Genomic DNA, 22,374 nt, shown 5'->3' on the forward strand with positions numbered 1-22,374 from the left:
CACACACCACAGACAGACACACAGACACACCACAGACACACACACCACAGACACACAGACACCACACAGACACCACACAAATACACAGACACACATACCACAGACACACAAACAACACAGACACACCCAGACACACACACCAGACACACACCACAGACTTACACCACACAGACATACACCACACAGATACACACTCCACAGACATGACACACACACACCACACACACACACATACCACACACACACCACACAGACACACACTCCACACACACACACACCACACACACACACCACACACACCACACACACACACCACACACACACACCACAGACACACACACCACACACACACACCACACACACCACACACACACACCACACACACCACACACACACACCACACACACACCACACAGACACACACACCACACACACACACCACAGACACACACACACCACACAGACACACAGATACCACACAGACACACAGACACACCACACAGATACACAGACACACACACACCACACAGACACCCACACCACACAGACACACACACAAACACCATAGACACACACACACCACACAGACACACACCACAGACACACACATACCACACACACACCACATACAAGTACACACACTATATACAAACATCCACATACATCAATACCCTACACTACCTTTACACAGCCAACATAGCACACACACTGCTCACACACATGCACATGCACACCACATGTACTACACACAGCAGACACACAAAAATACCCACGCACAGCCTAGCCCCTCCAAGCACACCACACATGTGCTGTACACACCATACACGTATATGTATATTCACACATATATACACAACCACACACCACACACATGCACACCACCGCCCCCACACCACATGCTACACACACGTCCTACACAAATACACACACTATACACACACATCCACACACATCACATACTCCACACACACCTGTACGCACAGCACACGTACCACACACTACATACTCATACACACCCCATACGTGTACACCACACACCCCTTACACACATCATATGCCCACACACACACACACCCCTACACCACACACAGATACACACATGCTGCACATACACCACCCCTTAACACACACACCCCTGCACCACACACAGATACACATGTACAGACCCGCACGCACGCACACACATACGCGAGGTGCGGTGCGCCTGAGGCTGCAGGGCCGCCCCCCACGCTCCCTGTCTCCTCAGAGGTGTTGCCTCCCAGCGCTGTGTTTTTCGTCTCTTGGAGCCTTTCTTACAGGCCCCTTGGCCTGCGGCTCTCCGCCAGCGCTTGTTAACATCAGGCACACCCCGCGGGGCAGGCACCTGCCCCCCTGCCGCCGGACATGAGCTCCTCCCATCCCTCCACACTGGGCTCTTTGGGGGCATCTAGGGAACCACGCACACTTCATTCCCTCTTCTCTGGGGATGAGCCCACACCTGGAAGCCTCTTCGTCCCAGTACGTAGAGACCCGGCTGGCTTTTCCCACCAGCCCTTCAGCTTAGAGCAGTCTGTTCAGGAAAGATGGAAATGTGTCACCTCCTGTCGGAACATTGTTGTCAAGGAAACAACAGGCTCCCTTGAAGGACTAGCAAAGGACAGAGAAACTTCTGCAGCTCGTGGGACAGTGTGACTGTTAGAACAGAAAAAATAGCTACCGTTGCCGGCGTGCCCATGACGCGGTGGCCATGAGTGCCTGCTTTTCCCTTCTTGGCACAACACGCCCTGCACCCTGGGGCCACAGGTGTTGCTTTAGTAATTGCACAGGTGGGAAGAACGAATGTCAAGGCCTCCGTTAGTTTGTTAGTGCTGCGTAACAGAGTACCACAGGCTGGTGCTTTAAGACCAGAAATGTATTTTCCTACAGTTCTGGGGACCAGAATTCCAAGATCAAGGTGCCGTGAGCGTTGGTTCCTTCTGAGATCCATGAAGGAGGGCTCTGTTCCAGGCCCCGCTCCTTGCGTTGTAGACGGCCGTCTTCTCCCTGTGTCTTCACGTGGTCTTCTTCTGAGTGTGTGTAAGGACACCAGTCCTATTGGATTAGGACCTACCCTAATGACCTCATTTTAACTTAATTATCTCTGTAAAGACCCCATCTCTAAATACAGTCAGCTCTGATATCCTGAGGGGTTAGGAATTCAACATACGCATTTCTGAGGGGACACAGTTCAGCCCATCACAGAAAAGTTAAGCAAATTACCCTTGACCACACAGCCGGCTGGTGGAGCTAAGAGAGAAACCAACATCTCCCAGCGGCAAAGGCCATGCAGGGCCAGAGCAGAACCCAACAGCAGTCTTCTTGGAGAGGGCTGTCTCCCTCGCTCTGTGGGGACTGCTGCGGTTGAGGGGACTTGATGAGAAAGCATGCAGCAGAGCAGAACCTTTCTATCCCTGCTGATGCCTTTATGTCCTTAACTCCGGAGATGCCCTGCATTCCGACCAGAAGGACCCATAGGGTCAGGCGTGGAGTCTGTTCCTTCTGTTGCAAGTACCCAACAAATTCTACTTCTGAAACTCCAGCAAGCGCCCAAGCCTCGTTTCTTCGTTGGTGAGATGGTGACCATAACACCTGCCTCTTAGGACTCCTGGTAGCAAGTGACAGAAGCCTGACTGGAACTAAGCTAAGCACAAAAGGGAAGGAATCTGCTTTTAGATTTCAAGAAAGAGGAACCAAAGAAGCCACTGGCAGGGTCGGGGGGAGGCTGGGCCCAGGAGGAAAGGAACCCAGGACCCACACATCACCAATTGTTTTGCTCCTCTCTGCATTTTGACTAAGTCTCTCTTATGCTCTAGACCAGCTTTCTCCACCAAGTGGGAAATGTGGTCTTCATGAGCCCCCAAGTTCAAATATCATGGTTTCAGTCATGGGAGGGACATCTCCGATGCTCTCTGTACTCCCAAGTCCAGAGCTCCCAGGGAAGTAGCTCATTGGCTCCACTGGGCCCCTGTGGCCTTGAAGTCAATCTAACTGTGATCAGGGAGGGGCGGGGTCCTGAGACGCGGCAGGGTCAGAACACAGTAGCTCCACACCCCTTATAACCATGGGGCAGGGGCAGGGGAGCAAGTGGGCAGTCTCCCAAAGAGTTTGAACACACCATCGCTGAGAAAATTCAACGAGATGCTGGGGAGCACTCTTAGCTGACTGCCTGACTCTAGTTAGCTCCCTTCTACTCCACCCACCCATGAGGTAATGCCCGTTAATTGGAAGAGATTAATCTGGATTAATGAGGGGCAGTTCAAATATTGTAAACACTTAAGCACAGAGTTACTCTATTAGCAAAACATTTTCAGTGGCTCCTGCTGGGTCTTTGTCAATGGATAGACACCTTATTGACAGTTGGCATCCTTCACATCCAAGAGAATGACTTAGAATCTACTACTTGTGGGAGATAAAGAGGGAGGAGAGAATAAAAACAGGAACAGGTAGCTCCTCGTCTAGACACAGCTGGCAGCGGGGCCTCGACAGCTGTTTCACTGGATGAACAAAGTATACATCATCTGATTTACTCTGGCCTCTGCCTTGGTTTACTTCTCAAATCTAATTCGCAAACACTGCAACCGGGATGAAAGATCACACATTCCTAATTCAAGGAATCCATAGGAAGAATGGCCTCATTGTATATTCGGTCCGAAGGAATTGCTTGGGTGGCATTCAAGGCTCTCTCACCGAGTGTCCCCCCGCCACCCCCGTTTTTGCCCCACTTCTCCCTGCCAAGGAGCTGGGGGCTGACAGGTCTCAGAACCTACCCTTTGTTATTGGTCACGCTCCAGCCTTCTCTGTCCCCCTGCAGGGAATGCCCCCCCCCCACCTCCCTCTCTGCTGACCTTGGACCTTCAAGTTCCTGCTCCAGCTCCACCCCACAGGGGAAGTTGCTGAGCGGAGGCTGCATCCACCACAAGCGCCCTTCTCCGAGCACTGAGTTTCCCTGTACCTGTGTGCCCGGCAGGGTGCTGACCGGGCCCATGGATTCAGCAGATTTTCTCTCCTGCCAACACAGACACACTATGCGTCCAGTGCATTGCTCAGTTTCATTTTTAAATGAATAAATGAAGGAACGTCTAGCCAGGAGCCACCTGGTCATTTCAACGTCTTGAATGAACATTTAAGAGATGCTTGGGGGCTTCCCTGGTGGCGCAGTGGTTGAGAGTCCGCCTGCCGATGCAGGGGACACAGGTGCGTGCCCCGGTCCGGGAAGATCCCACATGCCGTGGAGTGGCTGGGCCCGTGAGCCATGGCCGCTGAGCCTGCGCGTCCGGAGCCTGTGCTCCGCTGGCACGTGGTGGAATCAGAATGCTTCGGACCTTTACTGTTGCTGCGTTCATTTTTAAACTTTTCAAAAACATGAGTAAGTTGCCGCCCAACTTCAGATGGCCTGCTCATCACCCGTCCGGTGCTCCTTTGGTAATTTCCAACTCCCTGGAGAAGGAAGGACCACCCTGAGTGCAGTGGTCTTGGGGCCAGACTCAGCCAGAGCTGGGAGGAAGAGACACAAAGCCATAAAGCAGCCGGGAGGGAAGTTGGTGGGCTTTGCCTGCTAATCCTTCCCCTCTGCAGGGGCCGAGGGCAGAAAACTCTGCGTGAAGACTCCAAGGTCTGGCCCCGGCCCTTGGACCTGAGTTTAGAACCTGGCCTGCAGCTTTGAGAATAAGCAAAAGTAAAGGAATGTCTCAGAAAACCACCAGGCCCGGAAGAGTTCCAACTGCTCCTTATGAAAGAAGCGATTGAAGGGAGGGAGGAGGGGGCCCCTCATCAACAAAGACCCAACAATTCTCTCTGTGACACCGCTCGCTCTAGAATTTAGAGCACGTTTGCTTAAGACATTTAGAGTTCCTTTCTTTCCCTCCTGTCTGATCCTGAACACAAAATTCCCTTACCTCTGTGAGCCTGTTTCCTCATCTGTAAAATGGAGATATTAATACCCACCTCACCAGTGCCCAGCACAGAGCCCAGAACTCAATAAATATAGGGTCCTCGTTTTCACAGTTGAGGGTAAGAGAGGATCTTTGTGATTTTAATGCCAGGATGGCAAGTCCTTGTCCTGTAATGAATGAGTTCTATTTATAAAATGGAAGACGTTCTGGATCGGACACATAGGGAACAAAGGTGTTTAATGGAGTGCAAAGACCACTCGACTGGGAGATGAGTCTCTTCTACTACATCTCTGATTTTATAGGGTCGGTCGGTGAGAATACAGGCTTCACTTTAACAGCCAGAGTGATTGGACCCCATCCACAAAACAAACACCAGGTGGCAGAGGCACCAAGGTTTTCCAGAACACAAGATGGCGGGTGCTGGTTTTATCATCATCCCCTGAGAACTAAGAACATGGACATTGTCTTTGGCCCTTCAGTGTTCTCCCACTTCTCCCCCCACCCCCCCACGTGGGACCGCTGTGTGCAGTCACCAAGTGCATATCCCACATGGGAAATAAAAAGGGCCTCAGGAAACCCAGAGGTTAGAGAGGGTGATGTTTGGTTCCGGGTGGTCCCTGGAACAGATTTCCTGTATTGTTAAGAAGCAGCGCTCTCCTAATACCTTTTCAAGATCTCGTAGTCTTTGCCACCTTTTCGAACACCTTCCCAACCTCCCTGCTGCTTCTCCAGCCCACCCCGACACACGCAAACATTGGCCATCATCTCTGAGGATTTTGTCCCATGCCCCCCACCCCATGTTGTTCAGAGGCCCCAAGCAATATACAGTATTCCTGAGCCTTTGCTTGTGCCTTAATGTATTGCAGTCATTCGTTCTCTGCACCCTGCGGCTAGAGACAGGCTTCCTGGCTTCGCGAGGTGACCTCCCATAGGGTTAATCTGCAGGGTTTTAGAACCTGGATGTCACATCCCTAGCTCTTCACAAGTTGGAAGTGTTTCTCATTTCTCACTCGGATTCAGCAGCCACCATTTACTGAAGTTGGATGATTTTTTTGAACAGAACATAGATGTTAGGGGGAAACATAAAGGAGAGAGAAGACATCATGGAAAACCTGGTGCCTATAACGTGGCCCCTGAGCCATCCTATCTTGAACCATTTTCCTCTGGCTTTGTGAGCGAATGAACGTGAAAGAGTTTTGCTATAGAAATGTAAGGACCCACAGGTGCTTATGCATAAATGTGCATATTACTGAAGTATTAACAGCACCCCCAAACCTGGAACTAGCATAACTATCCAACAATAGGGATATGGTTGGGTAAGCTTTGAAGGGTTTACGTTGCGTTTATCACGTCATACAAGAGGATGCGTATTGTGTCAGTTAAGATCGTGCTGAGCTGCAAGTAACAAAAACCCAACTTACAGCGACTTCAAATAGGATTTATTTATCTGAAGCCTGGAGATAAGCAGCTTGGGGCCAGTTCTGGGGCCCAGTAGAGCCATCATGGAGCCAGCTGCTGCTTTTCACTGCTCAGTCATTCCTAGAAGTGGCTGTTATGTTTTCTAGCTTCATAGTTCGTGACTGGAAACCAGAGGATTAAAGGCAAAGTAAACCTCAGCCTTTTCTGCTCCCCTTTACCGGGCACTCCTGGAAACCCCACCCCCTAACTTCCTCTTCCACTTCATTGGCCAAGCTTTGTCACATGACTCCCCCAGACTGCAAGGGAGGCTGGGAAGTGATCATTTTTAAACTAGGCAGATTGCTGGCTCAAAATCAGCATTCCGTTAGTTGAGAAGAAGGGAAGGACGAATGTTGGGGCGGCCACCAGCGGTTGCTACGGGCCACTCCATTAGCTACCCACCATCCATACATACCTTTTTCCATCTCAGAACTCATATGCATGTTCCATATCAGAACATTCCCAAGGAAAAGTCAGAAAATTTCACTCTGAGCCAGGCCTCAAAATCCAGGACCATGAAGGGCTCTACCAGTTGCCTATCAGGTTTGAAAGTGTCTGTCTGGTTCCTTGTACCTATAAACTAAAAGACAAGTTATTTGCCCCCTCTCCCAACACAGCCAAGACACAGTGATGGAGAACGGGCAAGATTGATGACAGTAATAATAATAATGACAATAATAATGATAACTACTACTACTACCACTCAGGAAAGGTGAGAAAAGATACGGAACAGGCAAACAATAGTGCCCACTCCACAGAATACCACATGGCATGTATAATATGGTCGAAATTATGTTCAAACAAGCAAGCAAAAATAAAAAGCATGTAGAGGAAGAATGGAAGGAAATAAGCTTGCCTTGGAATAATTGAATCCATGTGACTTTTTTCTTTCCATTGTGTTTTCTGATTTTTTTGTGTGTTTTAGGTATCTACTGATTTTACAAACAAAGTTCTTTTGTCAGATCTGGCATTTGGAAACATTTCCCCCAGTGGTATTAAGGACAAAAGATGAAAAAAGATTGCACTAGGCACAGGGTTGGGTACATAGCAAATTTTTTAAAGTAAAGCTTAAATTTTCTATCACATGTATGCACATCATTTAAAAAATAAAATATTTTTAAATTTATTAAATTTTAATAAATAATAAAAATTAATAAAATTAATTTTATAATAATTAAATTTAATAAAATTAAAAATTAAATTTAATAATAAAATTAAATTAATAAAAATTAATTTATTAAATTAATTTATTACAAGACAAGCTTGTAATAAAAGTTGCAGTCTCCTTCCCTAGCTGTCTGCACTTTCAGGCCTGCTCCTACCGGGAAACCCTTTTATAGGTTTTAGACTTTTGAAGATAGCGTTCTTCCTGGGTAGAAGTTGCGGTTTAGTGTGGGAGAACTGACAAAATGTATGAAATCGCTAATAGCACAGCCTCGGAAAGTAGGCATCCCTCTGCAGAGGGACCCGCCAAGGTGGCACACGGCGTGGCAGGAGGTGGTAGTGACCTAAATTGGAAGGACTTAGAATAGTTCTGCTAATGAGCTCCGCCCTGGTTTACTGCGAAGTCTGGGAGTGGTGGTGGCGTACGGTGTCCCGGTCAGGGTTGAGATCGGGAGGCAGTGTGCCCAGCAGGCTGGGTTTGACACAGGCTCTGGGGCCAGGCCTGGGTATGAAACCCGGCTCTGGGTGGCCAAACTCATCCCTGCCTCGGTTAGTGCATCTGTAAAATGGGAATCAGGAATGTTCAAGTTAAGGACTGTTTGTTGTTGTTTTTTTTTAACATTTATTGATGTATTTTAATTCCCTATTTCTTCTTGCCCTGATTTTGGCATTTTATAATTTGCTAAGAATTTATTTCAGTTATGTTTTTGAACTTCCAGAATACAATTATTTCATCTTCATAACAGTGTGTTTGAATCTGGATCCAAATAAGGGCCGTACATTGCAATCCGAGGCTGTCCCTTGAGCCTTTCTTAATCTATCGGTGTCCCTTCATCTCTTTGAATTTGCAGTTTGCTTGTTGAAGAAATTACGCTTTTAACTGCAACCAACAGAAACTCACAAGAGCGTGATTAAGCTTAAAAGCTGCCTTTGCTTTAAGAAAAGTACAGGAAAAAAAAAAAAGTACAGGGATCCCACTGAATCCAAAGGCCAGGGCGTGTGTAGCAGGGCCTCGAGAATAGGCCAGAACAGAGCTCTCCTTTGTACACTTTCTCGCTCTCCGTCTTTCCCACCCCATCTCTCATCGCTGTGTCTCTCTTTCTTCCTGATTGATCTGTTTGCTCTCCAGTCCGAGTGGCAGCAAATGGCCCCTGTGCCACTTGCTCCATTCAAGGGACCAGTCAGATGGACGCTGGAATCAGACCCAGTCTGATTCCCAAGAAGGAGCTCAGGCTCCAGTGGTCGTGTCGTTGACCTTCAGGGTCCCACTGCCTTTACCACCTGGATCAACGACCAGGGAGGGGCATCCCCATACCAGGGGGTGCCCTGCAGAGCACTCCGGCGTGCACACCACCATGACAGTACCCGTCCCATAGGGTCACGGATCAGAGAAAAGAGATGAGCCATGTGTAGCGCAGGGCACACAGTAAGCCCCCCAAATGTGGCAGCTTTAGCAACAGAAAGCAGACACCAAGAACTCGTAGGAATCATGAAGATGAGTTCACGCACCGTGGCACGGCGCCCCTTTTCTTCCCGAGGGGCAGCTAGACGCAGTATCTTAATTGGCTGTTCATTTAAGCCAAGTGCCGAGATGCCTAACCTGGACCAGGTGGTGGTCCTTTTGCAGTCAGGCTTGTTCTCTTGATACCTGAACCTGGGAGAAATCCAGATCCAGCTCTCACTGATAGAGCCATGGTGATCTGTTCCACCAGAGACAGATGGTTGTAAACCCCTCAGGCCGGCGCACCACAGAGTTGGTCCCCATACTGATTCCTGGGTATCTTCATCCGGGCTTTCTTGGTTCAGTCCTATAGATTCCACCTGAGACTTGGCTCACTGGAGCAGCCTGAGCGATTCTGTGAGCAGGAACTGCAGGTACAAAAAGGGAGAAGACCTAGTTTGTGTTCCTAGAGCCACACTGGTGAGGTTAGATGGACAGATTAGAGGTCAGGGTCGCAGCTGGGAAGTGAGTGATCCAGGCTGTATCAGGATGAACATGGTGGTTTTGGAGGCCAGATGCAATGAGCGCCGTGGTAGGTGGGGTTTCCATTGATTGATTGATTGATTCAACAAGCATCTCTACTTATACACCAGGCATGGGTGGGGTGGAGAAGGGTAACAACCATGTACAAGACACTCTGTTTACTTATGGATTTACTCATTCACATGTCTGTTCATTCATTTATTATACTCTACTTTCTTTTTTTTTTTTTTTTTTTTGTTTTGCGGTATGTGGGCCTCTCACAGTTGTGGCCTCTCCCGTTGCGGAGCACAGGCTCCAGACACGCAGGCTCAGCGGCCATGGCTCACGGGCCCAGCCGCTCCGCAGCACGTGGGATCTTCCCTGACCGGGGCACGAACCCGTGTCCCCTGCGTCGGCAGGCGGACTCTCAACCACTGCGCCACCAGGGAAGCCCTACTCTCCTTTCTTGAACAAAAATATTTAAGGTAGTTTACCTGATCCATAAAACAAAGCTTAAAAGTTTATAAACAAAAGAATCTGTATCAAATCAGTTGGCCCTCAATATCTGTGGATTCTGCGTCCGTGGATTCAGATAACACATATTCCAAAAAACATTTCCAGAAAGTTTCAAAAAGCAAAACTTGAATTTGCCACGGGGACAACTATTTACGTAGCACTTACATTGTATTAGGTCTCATAAGTAATTTAGAGATGATTTAAAGTATATGGGAGGGTGTGTGTAGATTATATGCAAATACTGCAGTGTTTTATATAAGGGACTTGAGCATGCACGGATTTTGTTATCCATGGGGGTCCTGGAATCAATCCCCTGCAGATAACAAGGTATGACTGTAATATTTTTGTAAAAATTGAGGTCCAGGGGAAAGTTAGTATCCAGATATGCGGGCCGCAGTTCCGCTCATTTGTTAAACTTGGCCTTCAAGTTTAATGAAGAATTTCCTGACGGCAAAGTGAAAAAGGAAATTGAACTCGTTATGAGATTCCTCGAAAGAGGAATATTTGCAGTGACCCCTGTCCCTTTGTATAAGAACCTGTTCAAGAATATGTTAGTGCTGCGGTTATGTCCCATCTTTTTGTGCATTAGTGTGTTTCCATCTCCTACATAAATATATGGATTCATTTTCAAGTAAAAATTCACCCCTAACCAACCTGTTACAAGAACTAGTTTTCATAGCATATCTAGTTGGAGGAATTACAGTAGTTATCAGGAGAGGTAGCAAAACCTCCTTCCAGCTCACCAGATTTTCCAACAGCCTGAAAAAACATTTACCAGGGCTTTCTAGGCAGAATCTCAGAGTATCTGTGTCTTTTTAGTTTTCCTCTAAAACGTTAAGATTTGAAGAGCTGGAAGTGTTTGGTATCCCATCCCACTATTGGTCAGCTCTGATGGCCTAGCTTCCTGATATCAAACTGAAACCTGTCATCCTCTAGCTCCTGACTTGTACCCACTGCACTTTCTCCTTTTCCATAAGGCAAGCTTTGAGATCATGGAAGCCTGATTTTGGAGAGGTACTGAGTGCCTCGTCCTGGGACGCATTCAAGTAGACCCTGGACGACTGCCTCGATGGCGGTGTTGGATGAGAAGCTACCCTAAGTATTTAATGGCCTCTCCCGCCAGAACACTGAACTGCCGAGGACTCTGATGGGCAGAATAATTCTGGGTTCCTTGCGGTGCTAAGGAAACGGGTGAGGGAGATTACTCTCCTTGGACAAGGTTTAATCTGCTAAGCAATTTTGTCTACGGGTAGCTCTGTTTGATTTTTTTTTTTTTAAGCCTGTTTCCATTTAAACTTTACAAAAGAAGAAGGAAAAATGTAATGATTGTGTGGGGTTGTTTTCCTTCTCCATGTTTGCTCCCTTGGATTCTTCAGACAAAGTGGGTATTTAGCAGGGAATGAGGAGGGAGAGGCTAGGTGATAGGACGTGGTTTGAAAAAGGCCGGCTGCTGAAGAAGGAAAGTAAGGACAAGAATCACTTAAAAGTCTGGTTGCCCAAATGTGATTTTTCTTACAGTTTTGGGGATGGGAGGAGAAAATCCAAGTGCATTTCTCTGACTTGCAGGGACCAAATACTCAGTTTTTCTGCTGCTCCTGTTTCCCATACACCTTCTGCTCCATCCACCCTACCACTGCTGTTTGCTTTTCTTATAACAATAAACAGAATGCAAACACCCCCCTGCTCCTGAAGCCCCAAACTGACTTTTAAAAGTTGGGCCGTGAAGGGTATGGCCACCAGCAAAGTCTAGAATGGCTGATTAAATCAAGCAACGGGGCTTGTGAAGTCTAGAGCAGGGCTTGGCAAGCTGCGGCCCACCACCTGTTCTTACAAATAAAGTTTTATTGGAACACACCATGCTCGTTTGGGTATACCTTGGCTGCTTTCTACCACCACTGCAGAGTTGACTAGTTGCCAGAGACCATATGGCCGGCAAAGTCTAAAACATTTACTGTCTGGCCCTTGACAAAAAAAATTTGCCAACCCCTGGCTAAGAGCAGTGGTTCTCAGCCCTGGCTCAGTGTCAGGATCACCTGGGGAGCTTTAAAAATGCAGATACCTGGGCCCCATCCTCAGGGATTCAGATTCAATTAGTCTGGAATGGAGCCCAGGCATCTCTGATTTTTTTTAAAGATTCCCCAGGTGACTGTGAGGGTTGAGCATCACGGGTCTAGTCTCAGTGGGTTTTGTAGGATCACCGAACTGGAATTTGCCATTCTACAGGGTTCTACCCAGTGGCAATGATCTGCCCTTGACCTCAGTGTGAGTGCAGTCCTTGAGGTCTGAACCATTATGGCTGTGGCATAAGGGAGACCTTGCAATGACAAAATCCCTCCAGTAAGGTCCCTGAAGAAGGTTGAAGGTGACCCACATTACCTTGAGGGGTGTGTGTGTGTGTGTGTGTGTGTGTGTGTGTGTGTACGTGTCACTTTTCGTTGGCAGTTTAAAGTTGTAATGGGAATTTCAGGGTTTGTTCTGTCCCTGACATTTAAAGCAAATATTAACCACCTCGAGTTACGCTGTCTTGGTCTCCCACGTGGCTCCCAGGGCTTTCTGCCCCTCCCAGCTACTGTCCCCTCCCTCCTGCTCTCCAGGACACAGGGCTGTGTCTACTGCTTAGAATGGCCAACTCATCCCAGTTTGCCTGGGACTTTCCCAGTTTTAGCACTGGAGGTCCTGTGTCCCGGGATCCCCCTCAATCCGGGGCAAACCAGGGCAGTTGGTCACCCCAATTCTAGAGAATCTCGCAGCCGATTGGCCTTCGCATGTACATAAAAACATTGGTATTTGAAGGGTGAGGCTTTATTAAAAATGTAAATCAAGGTCATGTGTATGCAGCTGAGCGTTTTAATCTCCTTTTTAAAAAAGAGCTGAACCCAAGAAGTCAAGCTGACTCTTATTAGGTCTGTTGAAGCTCTGTTCGGGGACAAAACACCAGGTCAGCCTGTATGCTGCCGAGCTCACCTGGGTGTGAAACCGATTCTTTGTGAAGGTTCTTCAATAAGATGTTTGTTTTGAAGGGTTCCACCAGCCCAGCAAGGTGCCGTGGAGAGGGTATTGGCTCACCAGGCTAGACTCTTCCCTCGGCTGTGAAGCCAGACACCGGAGCAGGTCACTGCCCCTCTCTGACACTCAGTTTCCCCATCTGCACCGGAAGCACCATCGCTCACCTGTTGAGGTGGCCGTGAGGATTCAGTGGCGGAGTATTTCTCCCTGTGCCTGGAAGAGGCTGCAGAAATGTTGACTTTTCCCTCCTCCCCTTCCTTTCTTGCACAGGGGAGGCTGGTTCTCACTTAAGGCAGGTACAAGCCTGGTTGTCTAGCTGCTATAATAACAATCCCCAAAGGACTCTGGCTTAACTCAGTGAAGGTGTATTTCTCACTCAACAGTCCCACAGTGGTATTCCTCATGGGGTGGCACTACTGGGGGGGTTTGGGAGTCCAGACTCCTTCCCTGCCATGGCTCGGTCCTCCTCTACATCCTTGGCACAAGGCATGAAGCATTGGCCTGGCCTCATCTGAAAGTGGCATGCTTGCACCTCCCCGCGTACCGTTGGCTGGAACGCAGCCATGAGGCCCCCACCACCTGCAAGGGAGGCTGGGAAATGTAGTTTGGCTATGTGCCCACGAGAAAAAGGAAACAGGGTTTGGCAAACACATGGGAGTCTCTGTCACAAGAAGTGTGGCTGCCTAATTCAGTGGCTGTGAGGACCCAGTGGAGACATCCCCCATGAATGAACATCTCTCTGTATTTCCAAAGCAGGAGTCTACAAGAAAGTTGTGATCAGTTTTACCCAGAAAAGGGATCTGGCTTCAGATGAGCTTGGTTGAGACCAAGTGAAACACGTCTTTATTGCAGGACTTATCAGAGCCTTAAAAAATACTGATCATCCTCAGGAAACAGAGGATGCACTATTTCCCAGCTTTATTGGGTTCCTCTTTTGAAAGGCCTCTTAGAACTAGTCCTCTGCAGAATGTGGTTTGGAAAACACAGTTTTAGAAGTTACTCAAGTTAGTCTTCAGAAGCCAGGATACTTCCCCGAAAATACTGGTATTAGAAAAAAGAAAATCATCAAAATCTGTGGTCCACAAGGGAGAGTTCAGTCCCCCAGGAATCACGGTCTCCATAGTATGCGAAAAGAATATGTTTCTATCTTGCTTCCCTTCCTTCCTTCTCTCCCTCCTCCCCTCCCTCTCTCCATCCTTCCTTGTGGGACCTGCCAAAGGAAGCCCATGAGGACGGGGTCCACATTCTTATTTTCCATGGTTGAGTGTAAGCGTCAACCCATTTGCTTCCTGGATGGGTGTGTGAACGATCTGTCCGACACCACTTAACTCTCCGTCTCCGTTTCAACTGGATGCATCCGGGCCGTCTGCCTGACTTGGTCATGTCACCTGGTCTGCCCATCTGGGTGGATGTTAAAATCCCTTTTCCCAACCTTGGTTTTTTTTGGGGGGGGAGGGAATTTTATTTTATTTTATTTATTTATTTAACATCTTTATTGGAGTATAATTGCTTTACAATGGTGTGTTAGTTTCTGCTTTATAACAAAGTGAATCAGTTATACATATACATATGTTCCCATATCTCCTCCCTCTTGCGTCTCCTGCCCTCCCACCCTCCCTATCCCACCCCTCCAGGCGGTCACAAAGCACCAAGCTGATCTCCCTGTGCTATGCGGCTGCTTCCCACTAGCTATCTACCTTACGTTTGGTAGTCCAACCTTGGTTTTTATGGCTGGCGTAATCTGTCATAAATCAAGGTGAACCGAGGTTGAGCACTGAGTTTAGACAGTATCACTCACAGAAAAAACTAGAGTGGGTTTATTTTTTTATGTTAGTCACAGGCACCCGCCCTGTATATATATACATATAACTTAAGAGTTAATTTGGTGTGAAATTGGGACTAGCTCTTTGGAGCCCTGGGGTATGTGTTTGAGAGCAGCTAAGAAGCAGGGGCATGGCGGGGCAGGACGTGGTATGTTAATTGGTGGCCTCTGGGACCTGTGAGAGAATTGGATTTAAGTCCCCAGTTCGAATGAGCTTGGCAGTTTTATGGGAGTCTCCCCAGGTGCATATTGGGGAGACCACCGGTTTGCACCGGCTGGAGCCCGGACTCACTCTTGGTCCTGAGGCCCATCGGCGCATCCCCAGTCCCACAAGGGACAAAGGAGAGAAGGCAGCAGAGGAACTAGAAAGGGGGTGAGAGGGCCCTGGCAGCGCTGCCTGCCACTTCCCTGCACACCGATTGGTAGGAGTTGCGTGCTCCTTGGCCTGTGGTCCCAAGGAGCGTTTTGCATTTTATTACCAAAGTCTCAATAAAAGGGACTTGGGTCAGAGCAAACATTGGGGGAGGAAAAAACAAAGGAAATTAAATGCAAAATCACTCAGAGGCCTTGGCTTTTAATACCTCCAGAGCCGATGATGGGAAGTAGCCCCCGGGAGTCAGAACCGAAGGCTGCCGGCCTGGTATTCCTGAAGCCTGGCTCCCCTCCTGCTGCAAAAGAAATCGCCGTTTAATTTGTTTCTGAGTTTTATTTCTCAAATGAACCAGCGTGGGGCCATGTAATGAGGTTGTGTTTCTGGGAGGTGTTGAAAGATGGGGAAAGGAGTGAAACGACGAGGCGGGGGACCCGGCCTCTTTGGAGGGCGGCCGCGGGCGCCTGGGGGTCCAGCAGTGCCAAGGGCTGGGCGGGGGCAGGCATGCAGGGGCACCCCCGAGGGCTAGTTTGTGTGCTGTCCGTGGGGCGGCGGGTGCCCTTGATCCTGGGTTAAAGATCCCTGGTTGATGGAAAGAGCTGGCACAGCTGAAGCGAGCCAAGGGGGACACTTAGAATGAGTGGGGTCTGAGCCATGGAGAAAAAGAAGGATGTTTGGCAAGAAGGATAGTGGCTTTCCCAGCTACTGGAGGAGGTCAGCTCAGACCCAGAACGGGAAAGTGTATGTGAGTGTCTCAGGACGTCGCTCGTATAAGGTGGGGCAAGAGGTTTCTGGACCAGGATGCTATCGGAGGAACCCCTTGAGACTGTCATCATCGGGGGCTGTGGCTTCCCCTGGAGCCGAGATGGCCCTCTGTACAGACCCCGGCTTCTGGCGAACAAGGCCTGGGGCGCAGGAGCCTACGCGTGCCAGGGTCCTGCCCTCACACAAAACAGGAGCAAAGCTTGAAAAGTACGGGGCCTCCTGCCACCCTGCCTCCTGGATAGAGAGGGCTGAGCGGGGGACTTCGGTGACCATTCCACTGGGGACAGGGAGGGCCCACCAAGCTGTCACCAGGGTAGCCACGCCCCATCCTACAGAAAGCTGTCAGTAGGGCCCACGTATGGGTCCCTGGAATGCTATAATTGTGAGAAGAAAGAAGTCTGTTTACTGAGGTCCTTTGTGTGTCCGACACACACACACACACACACACACACACACACACACACACACACACACACACACACACACACACACACACACACACACACACACACACACACACACAGGCATCATCGTCTCATTTGGTAGGGGAAGGCGTTGTCTCTATTACACAGAAAAGAAACTCAACTTCAGAAAAGTTCAGCAGCTTGTCAGAGGTTAGCAATAACAGCTACAGCTGCGTTTGTTCAGCACATGCGTTGTGCCCGGCTCTTGGCGAGGGCTTTGAGCTCCTGGAGGTGAGGCCACAGCTCGCCCCAGCTGCCTCCCTCCTGCCCGGGCAGTGCCCCTGCGGCTGGAAACAGGTGTCCCAGCTGCCGCAGCTGGATGGACGTCGAAGGATAAGCCTCTCCTGCGGGATTCTGCTCTGCGGTCCTCCAAGGCGAGCTCTGATTCATCTCTCGGGAGTATCAGAGCAGCTGCGTGAATTTAGTGACTTAAAGCATTATCAGGAAGAGCATTTTTGACAAAGCAGGAAAGGAATTTTTGTTGCCAGCGCCAATAAGCAATACTGTAACCAACCCGGGAGCCCTATCCGTGTCTCCATCTCAGGATGAGGGGTGGCACTGTGGGCCTGGCTCCAGAACGCCGGCCCTTTCTCCTCCACCAGGTGACGTCCCATTGCCATCTCTACTCTGCCTGAAGATGACCAAGGAACCGTGCCACTTGTCTCTTCCCAGGAAGACCCAGGTTCTTCAACTGTGTACTGTCATAACCCCCGAGCTGGTTCAATTCAGATTCCCAGGCCCCAGCCCCAGAGAGTGTGACCCAGTAGGTCTTGGCTGGGGTCGAGGAATTAGCATTTTAACTGTCACCCCAGAAGCCCAGAAGCTCTTGATATTAGGGATCCGTGGGCAATGCTTTGACGAATACTGAGTCTTTAGGTGATCACGTTGCAGTTATGTACATGAGCACACACGTGCATTAACTCTGAGCCTGTGTGTGTGCATGTGTGTGTGCGTGTGTGTGCATGTGTGTGTGTGCGCGTGTGTGTGCGTGTGTGTGTGTGCGTGTGTGTGTGTAGTTCTAGGAGGATGGTCATTAAAATGGCAATACTGGTGATCTCTGGGTGTAATGATTTCATGAGATTTGAGATATATTTCTCTATGCTTTTCTTTCTTCCTTTCTTCCTTTCTTTCTTTCCCCGCTCCGTGCAGCTTGTGGGATCTTAGTTTCCCAGCCAGTGATCAAACCTGGGTCACAGCAGTGAAAGTGCCAAGTCCTAACCGCTGGCCCGCCAGGGAATCCCCTCTCTGTGCTTTTCTATATTTTAATTTTTATGATCAGCATATTATTTTCATCAACAGATAAAGCCTTCAAGGCTTTCCCATGGGCGGGGAAGAGCAGACTATTATAGAGGAAATATTATATAGGAAGTAGGTTTGAGGGAAATGTGGACCTATGGAAAGACAGCCACAGATGTAAATGAGTCTTTTTTTTTTTTTTTTTTGCGGTACGCGGGCCTCTCACTGCTGTGGCCTCTCCCGTTGCGGAGCAGAGGCTCCGGACGCGCAGGCTCAGCGGCCATGGCTCACGGGCCCAGCCGCTCCGCGGCATGTGGGATCTTCCCGGACCGGGGCACGAACCCGTGTCCCCTGCATCGGCAGGCGGACTCGCAACCACTGCGCCACCAGGGAAGCCCCTAAATGAGTCTGTTGTAACTCCCAGAGCTAGTATTCCTTTTTCTGTGGCTTCCAACCCCTCAGCCTGCCATTGAGAAGGAAGGAATGTCACACCTCCTGTTTTCAAATTGCCTGTTCTAGGCAAAGCCGGGGCCAAAGTCATGCCTTGGAATTTGGGAGGGTGGAGTTGAGCCAGAGGGCTGGGCCGCCCCTTCTGTGCGTCCCTGGCGTCCCGGGCCTGGCAGCCCCTCCCCGCCTCCACCCGACCTGGTGCTCGAGCACCCTGGCCGGCCAGGCAGAGCCGGGATGGTGATTTTGCAGCGCTGTTATTACTCCGCTGTTGCCCAGTAAACCCACACCAGGCCCCACAAACACTCCTCACGAAGGCCAGACCCTTCCTGAGAAATGGTTTCCTACGCCTTTACAACGTGATAGGTGCCGTGGACAAAAGGGGCCGTTGGGTTTATGGAGACTATATAAAGTTTATAGAGTTGGCTGGGCCGGAAGTCAAAAAGGCCTGTGGGATGGGGGTGGGTATTTGGAAATGCAGAAGGCCTGGAAAGGGCAGCCAGCCTTTGTGTGGAGACACCAGATAAAATACCCCAAGGGCATGCGGTGTGCCAGGGGGCTGGGGGAAAGGTGGCCCTTCCGGAACAGCTGTTGGGAATGCCTTTCTGGCGGATCCCTTTTGATCTTCACAGCATTCCTGTGAGGGAGGCACGGTTATCCCCATCCTGCAGAGGGGAGACTGAGGCAAAGGTATTTTGAAAGTTCTGACTTTCACCAAGGTCAGCTCATGGTCTAATGGTGTGTGGCTCCCAGGTGGGCCTTCTGGGGCAGGCTAAATTCTCACATTCTCTCTCCTGTGTATTGAGCGGCGTGTCCTAGTTTCAGGGACAGAAAATATGGTCTCCGTACCCTATTTCTGTTTGGGACTCATCTGCTATTTGTGACCTAGTCTCACAGTCCCCTGGTGTCTTCGGTCATCACCTTGCCCTCCTATGGCTCCACTGTGCTCTTGAAGCTGATTTGTGCCCGGATTCACCCACTGGCCTTGGGTGGAATGGAAGTGAAGCCACCCAGAGGTTGGCCGTGGATCAGGCCAGGGCTAAAATGCTGTCTTTGCATTTCAGGATCCCTCCGTGTCCCAATTCTATGGGGGGGGGGGATCATCTCAGGGCCCCCAGAGGAGTCCCCCGTGGAGTCTGAAATCACCTCCTCCCATCCCATCAGCTCTTGAAATTTCTAATTCATTTCTCCTTGTTTATGTGCCTTGCGGCATCCGTGTTTTCTCTCTCCTACTTGGCTGTGAATTCTTGGAGTGCAAGATTCCATGTATGCTTAATTCTTCATTTCTGAATTTGCCCACAGGGTTGGGCATAGTTCCCAGCAAGTAGTAATCATTGAGTAAGTATCAGCTGGGAGGCCGGCTGAATGGATGAATGGATGGATGGATGGATGGATGGATGGATGGATGGATGGATGGACTAATGAGTGGGTGGATGGATGGATGGACTAATGGGTGGATGGATAGATGGATGGATGGAAGGACTAATGGGTGGGTGGATGGGTGAGTGGATGGACAGATAGGTGACTCAGTGGGCAGATAGATGAGGCATATATGTAGACTAACAGACACCTACTTCCTCATTTACACCCACCTCCTCATTTACACCCACTTCCTCATTTGCACCCTTCTGCACAGTTAAACTAACAGCCTACGCCTGGTTCTCTTAGGCTTTCACTGAATGCACTTTTGTTTCAGGAGACAGACTTTGCTCTCTCTGAAGCCATATGGAGAAACCAGCCTGAGTGTTTGAATGTGTGTGTAAATACTTTACAATCCCCATAAACTTGTTTAAAGACAGGTGGGAGTGAAGATATAAAATAGGGCAGCCTTTTGGGAGGGCCGTCTGGAAGTCGCTATTAAATTTTCAAATGTGCCCACTGCTAAGACCCAGCCGTTCCGCTTTTAGTCGTCAGGCGTAAGAACTATAGTCACACGTTTGTGCACAGAGACTCACATGCCAGGTTTCCTGTGCCAGGGTGCTGGCTGCTGCACTGCTGCATACAGTAAAAAACCAGGAATAGCCCATGTCCATCAACGGCGGGACAGACACTAAACTATGGGAAGACCCACACTATGGAAAGAGCTGCAGAGGCAGAAAGGTCTCTCCCATCTTCTGGGAAGCCCTGGAGCTCTGTAACTCATGGCCCTCAGCACATGCCCCCCTCCTGGCCTCGCTTCCATCAGCTTCTTTTCCTTCCTCCCTCCTCCCGCCTCCCACGAGAAACAGTTCACTAGAATGAGCTCTTTCATCCTTATGCCTACTAGCCAGTGACCTTCCCTGACGGAAAAAGAGGAAAACGAGAGAGAAGCAGTTATGTGCATAATTACTGTCTGCTGGCTCTTCAATTAAAAAGATTGAAAGGCACAATATTAAAATTCAATTTATGGGCACCACTATCTACCTAATAATGAGGCTGGGAGGAAAAAAAGAACCACAGTCGCTAGAGAAAACCATAGCCTTTTTTTCTCGGCCAAGAGATAAATTGCCTCTCATTTTCTTATTGCTAAAGAAATATGAAATGGTTTTAGGCATATGTGATATGTTCTTCCAATATGTTGAAATCCAGAACTTGGTAATTTAGGAGTCCTCTGGCTCCGACATTTTCAGGAAGCTTCCTGAGAGGCGTAGCGTCTTGAGCTGCAGGGGCTGCTACTATGGTCCTCGGGGCGCCCAGACCCAGGCACTGGCACCACCGCCTATCACGGAAACTCCCTACGGGTCCCCAGGCGCCAAGCCAGCTGATGCCACAGAGCCCAGGAGCGAATGGGCAAAGCACAGACTCTAGTTCCAAGTCCTAATTTTGTGGCTTATTAGCTCTTTGATCCTCAGTTTCCTCATCTGTAACATAGGAACAATACCCTTACTAATTGCGTGTCGCTGGGCAAGTGCCCCAGTTTTCCCATCTTGAAGGTCCCTCCCTGCGAGGGTTGTAGGAAGGATTAAATCAGTGAATGCATGTGAAGTGCTTAGATGTGTTACCTGCCCACATAGCGGGTGTTCGGTAAATATTTTTTAAATCATTATCATTACTACTGCAGATGCCTTTGTCGTAATTTTTGGAAGAGATGGAATTCAAACCCAAGCCTTCCATTTCCAGGGAGCTGGCTGATGAGGGGCAGACAGACAGATGCTCAGCTCTGTCTCTCTCCAACTGATGTCCGGGGCAAGTCAGGGTACTTCTCTGAGCCCCGTTTTGTTCATCTATGAAATACTAGTTTCTACTTCACAGGTGGTATTGTCAGGACTAGAGATTATTGGAGACAAAGTGTCCAGGACACAATTAGTGCTGGGTAGATAGATGGCAATAACTTTTGAAAAGGAAAGATCTTTCCTCCTAAGAAACCTGTTTGGGAAGTTATGTCCTGTGGGAGAAGGGGTCTGTGTCTGGTTGGCGTCTTCCCTGCTCACTGGGGCTCTGCAGAACTCTCCCCTCCTGGGGCACACAAAGTATTCCCTGGCTCTAAAAATAATTGCTACAAAGAAAAAAAAAAGAGCAGCTACTGTGCCAGGAACCCTGCTGAGCCTGACCTGCAGGATCGCAGGTCAGTCTTACGGCAACCTGGAAGTGGGCTGTCACCCATGTATCTTCATGGGGAAGATCAGATATGGGGATAAGTGACTGGCCCAAGGACACAAAGCTGGGAAGTGACCAGGCTAAGAGTCCAAGCCAGGACTGTCAAATTCTTTCCGCCACACATTCCCGAGCCCCCTCCCAATTCCTAATCACTGACCTCCCCTCCTTTCCTCCATCGTAGCTCCTCTGACCCACACTACCGCCAGGCAGGTGTGTGACACCATCACTCGTGCTTTAAATTTGTATCTTCCCACCAGTACTTCTTGTGCTGGAGAGTCAAACGTCCAAATGCTCACGTTAGCTTGTGCATAAGATTTTGTTCTGTGTGTCTGAATGCGTGGGTCTTTAATCTATTTAAGATGCTCAGGGTTGGGCTGGAGAAGATGGATTCTAGGTGCTCCCCAGGCCCTTGCCAGCCTCCTTCTGGGAAGGTCTCCATCCCTATATGGGACCTCCGGGGCTCCCCATCCTACAGAGATTCCATAGACTCTCCCCTTGGGAGGAGGAGGGTGGGATTTTGCGTGTATTTCTTTGCACCCAGCTAATAGCACTTCTTTGTTTTCAGTTGAGAGGGAGAATGTGCAGAAGCGGACTTTTACTCGATGGATAAATCTCCACCTGGAGAAGGTAAGCAGGGCACTCGGCTTGTTGTTAAGTGACGGATTCCTCCATAACGG

General features: G+C 49.3%; 1 protein-coding gene across 2 annotated transcripts in view; it reads left to right on the forward strand.

Moving 5' to 3' along the window:
- Positions 1-22,374, forward strand: part of CLMN (calmin) — a 119,132-nt gene that overhangs the window by 55,781 nt on the left and 40,977 nt on the right. For both annotated transcript variants that reach the window (XM_033850666.2, XM_033850667.2), the window contains exon 2: positions 22,263-22,324. In XM_033850666.2, the coding sequence (XP_033706557.1) occupies positions 22,263-22,324 (62 nt within the window). The remainder of the gene's footprint in view (positions 1-22,262; positions 22,325-22,374) is intronic.

The sequence above is a fragment of the Tursiops truncatus genome, chromosome 2 (assembly GCF_011762595.2).
Source record: "Tursiops truncatus isolate mTurTru1 chromosome 2, mTurTru1.mat.Y, whole genome shotgun sequence".
Lineage (NCBI taxonomy): Eukaryota > Metazoa > Chordata > Mammalia > Artiodactyla > Delphinidae > Tursiops > Tursiops truncatus.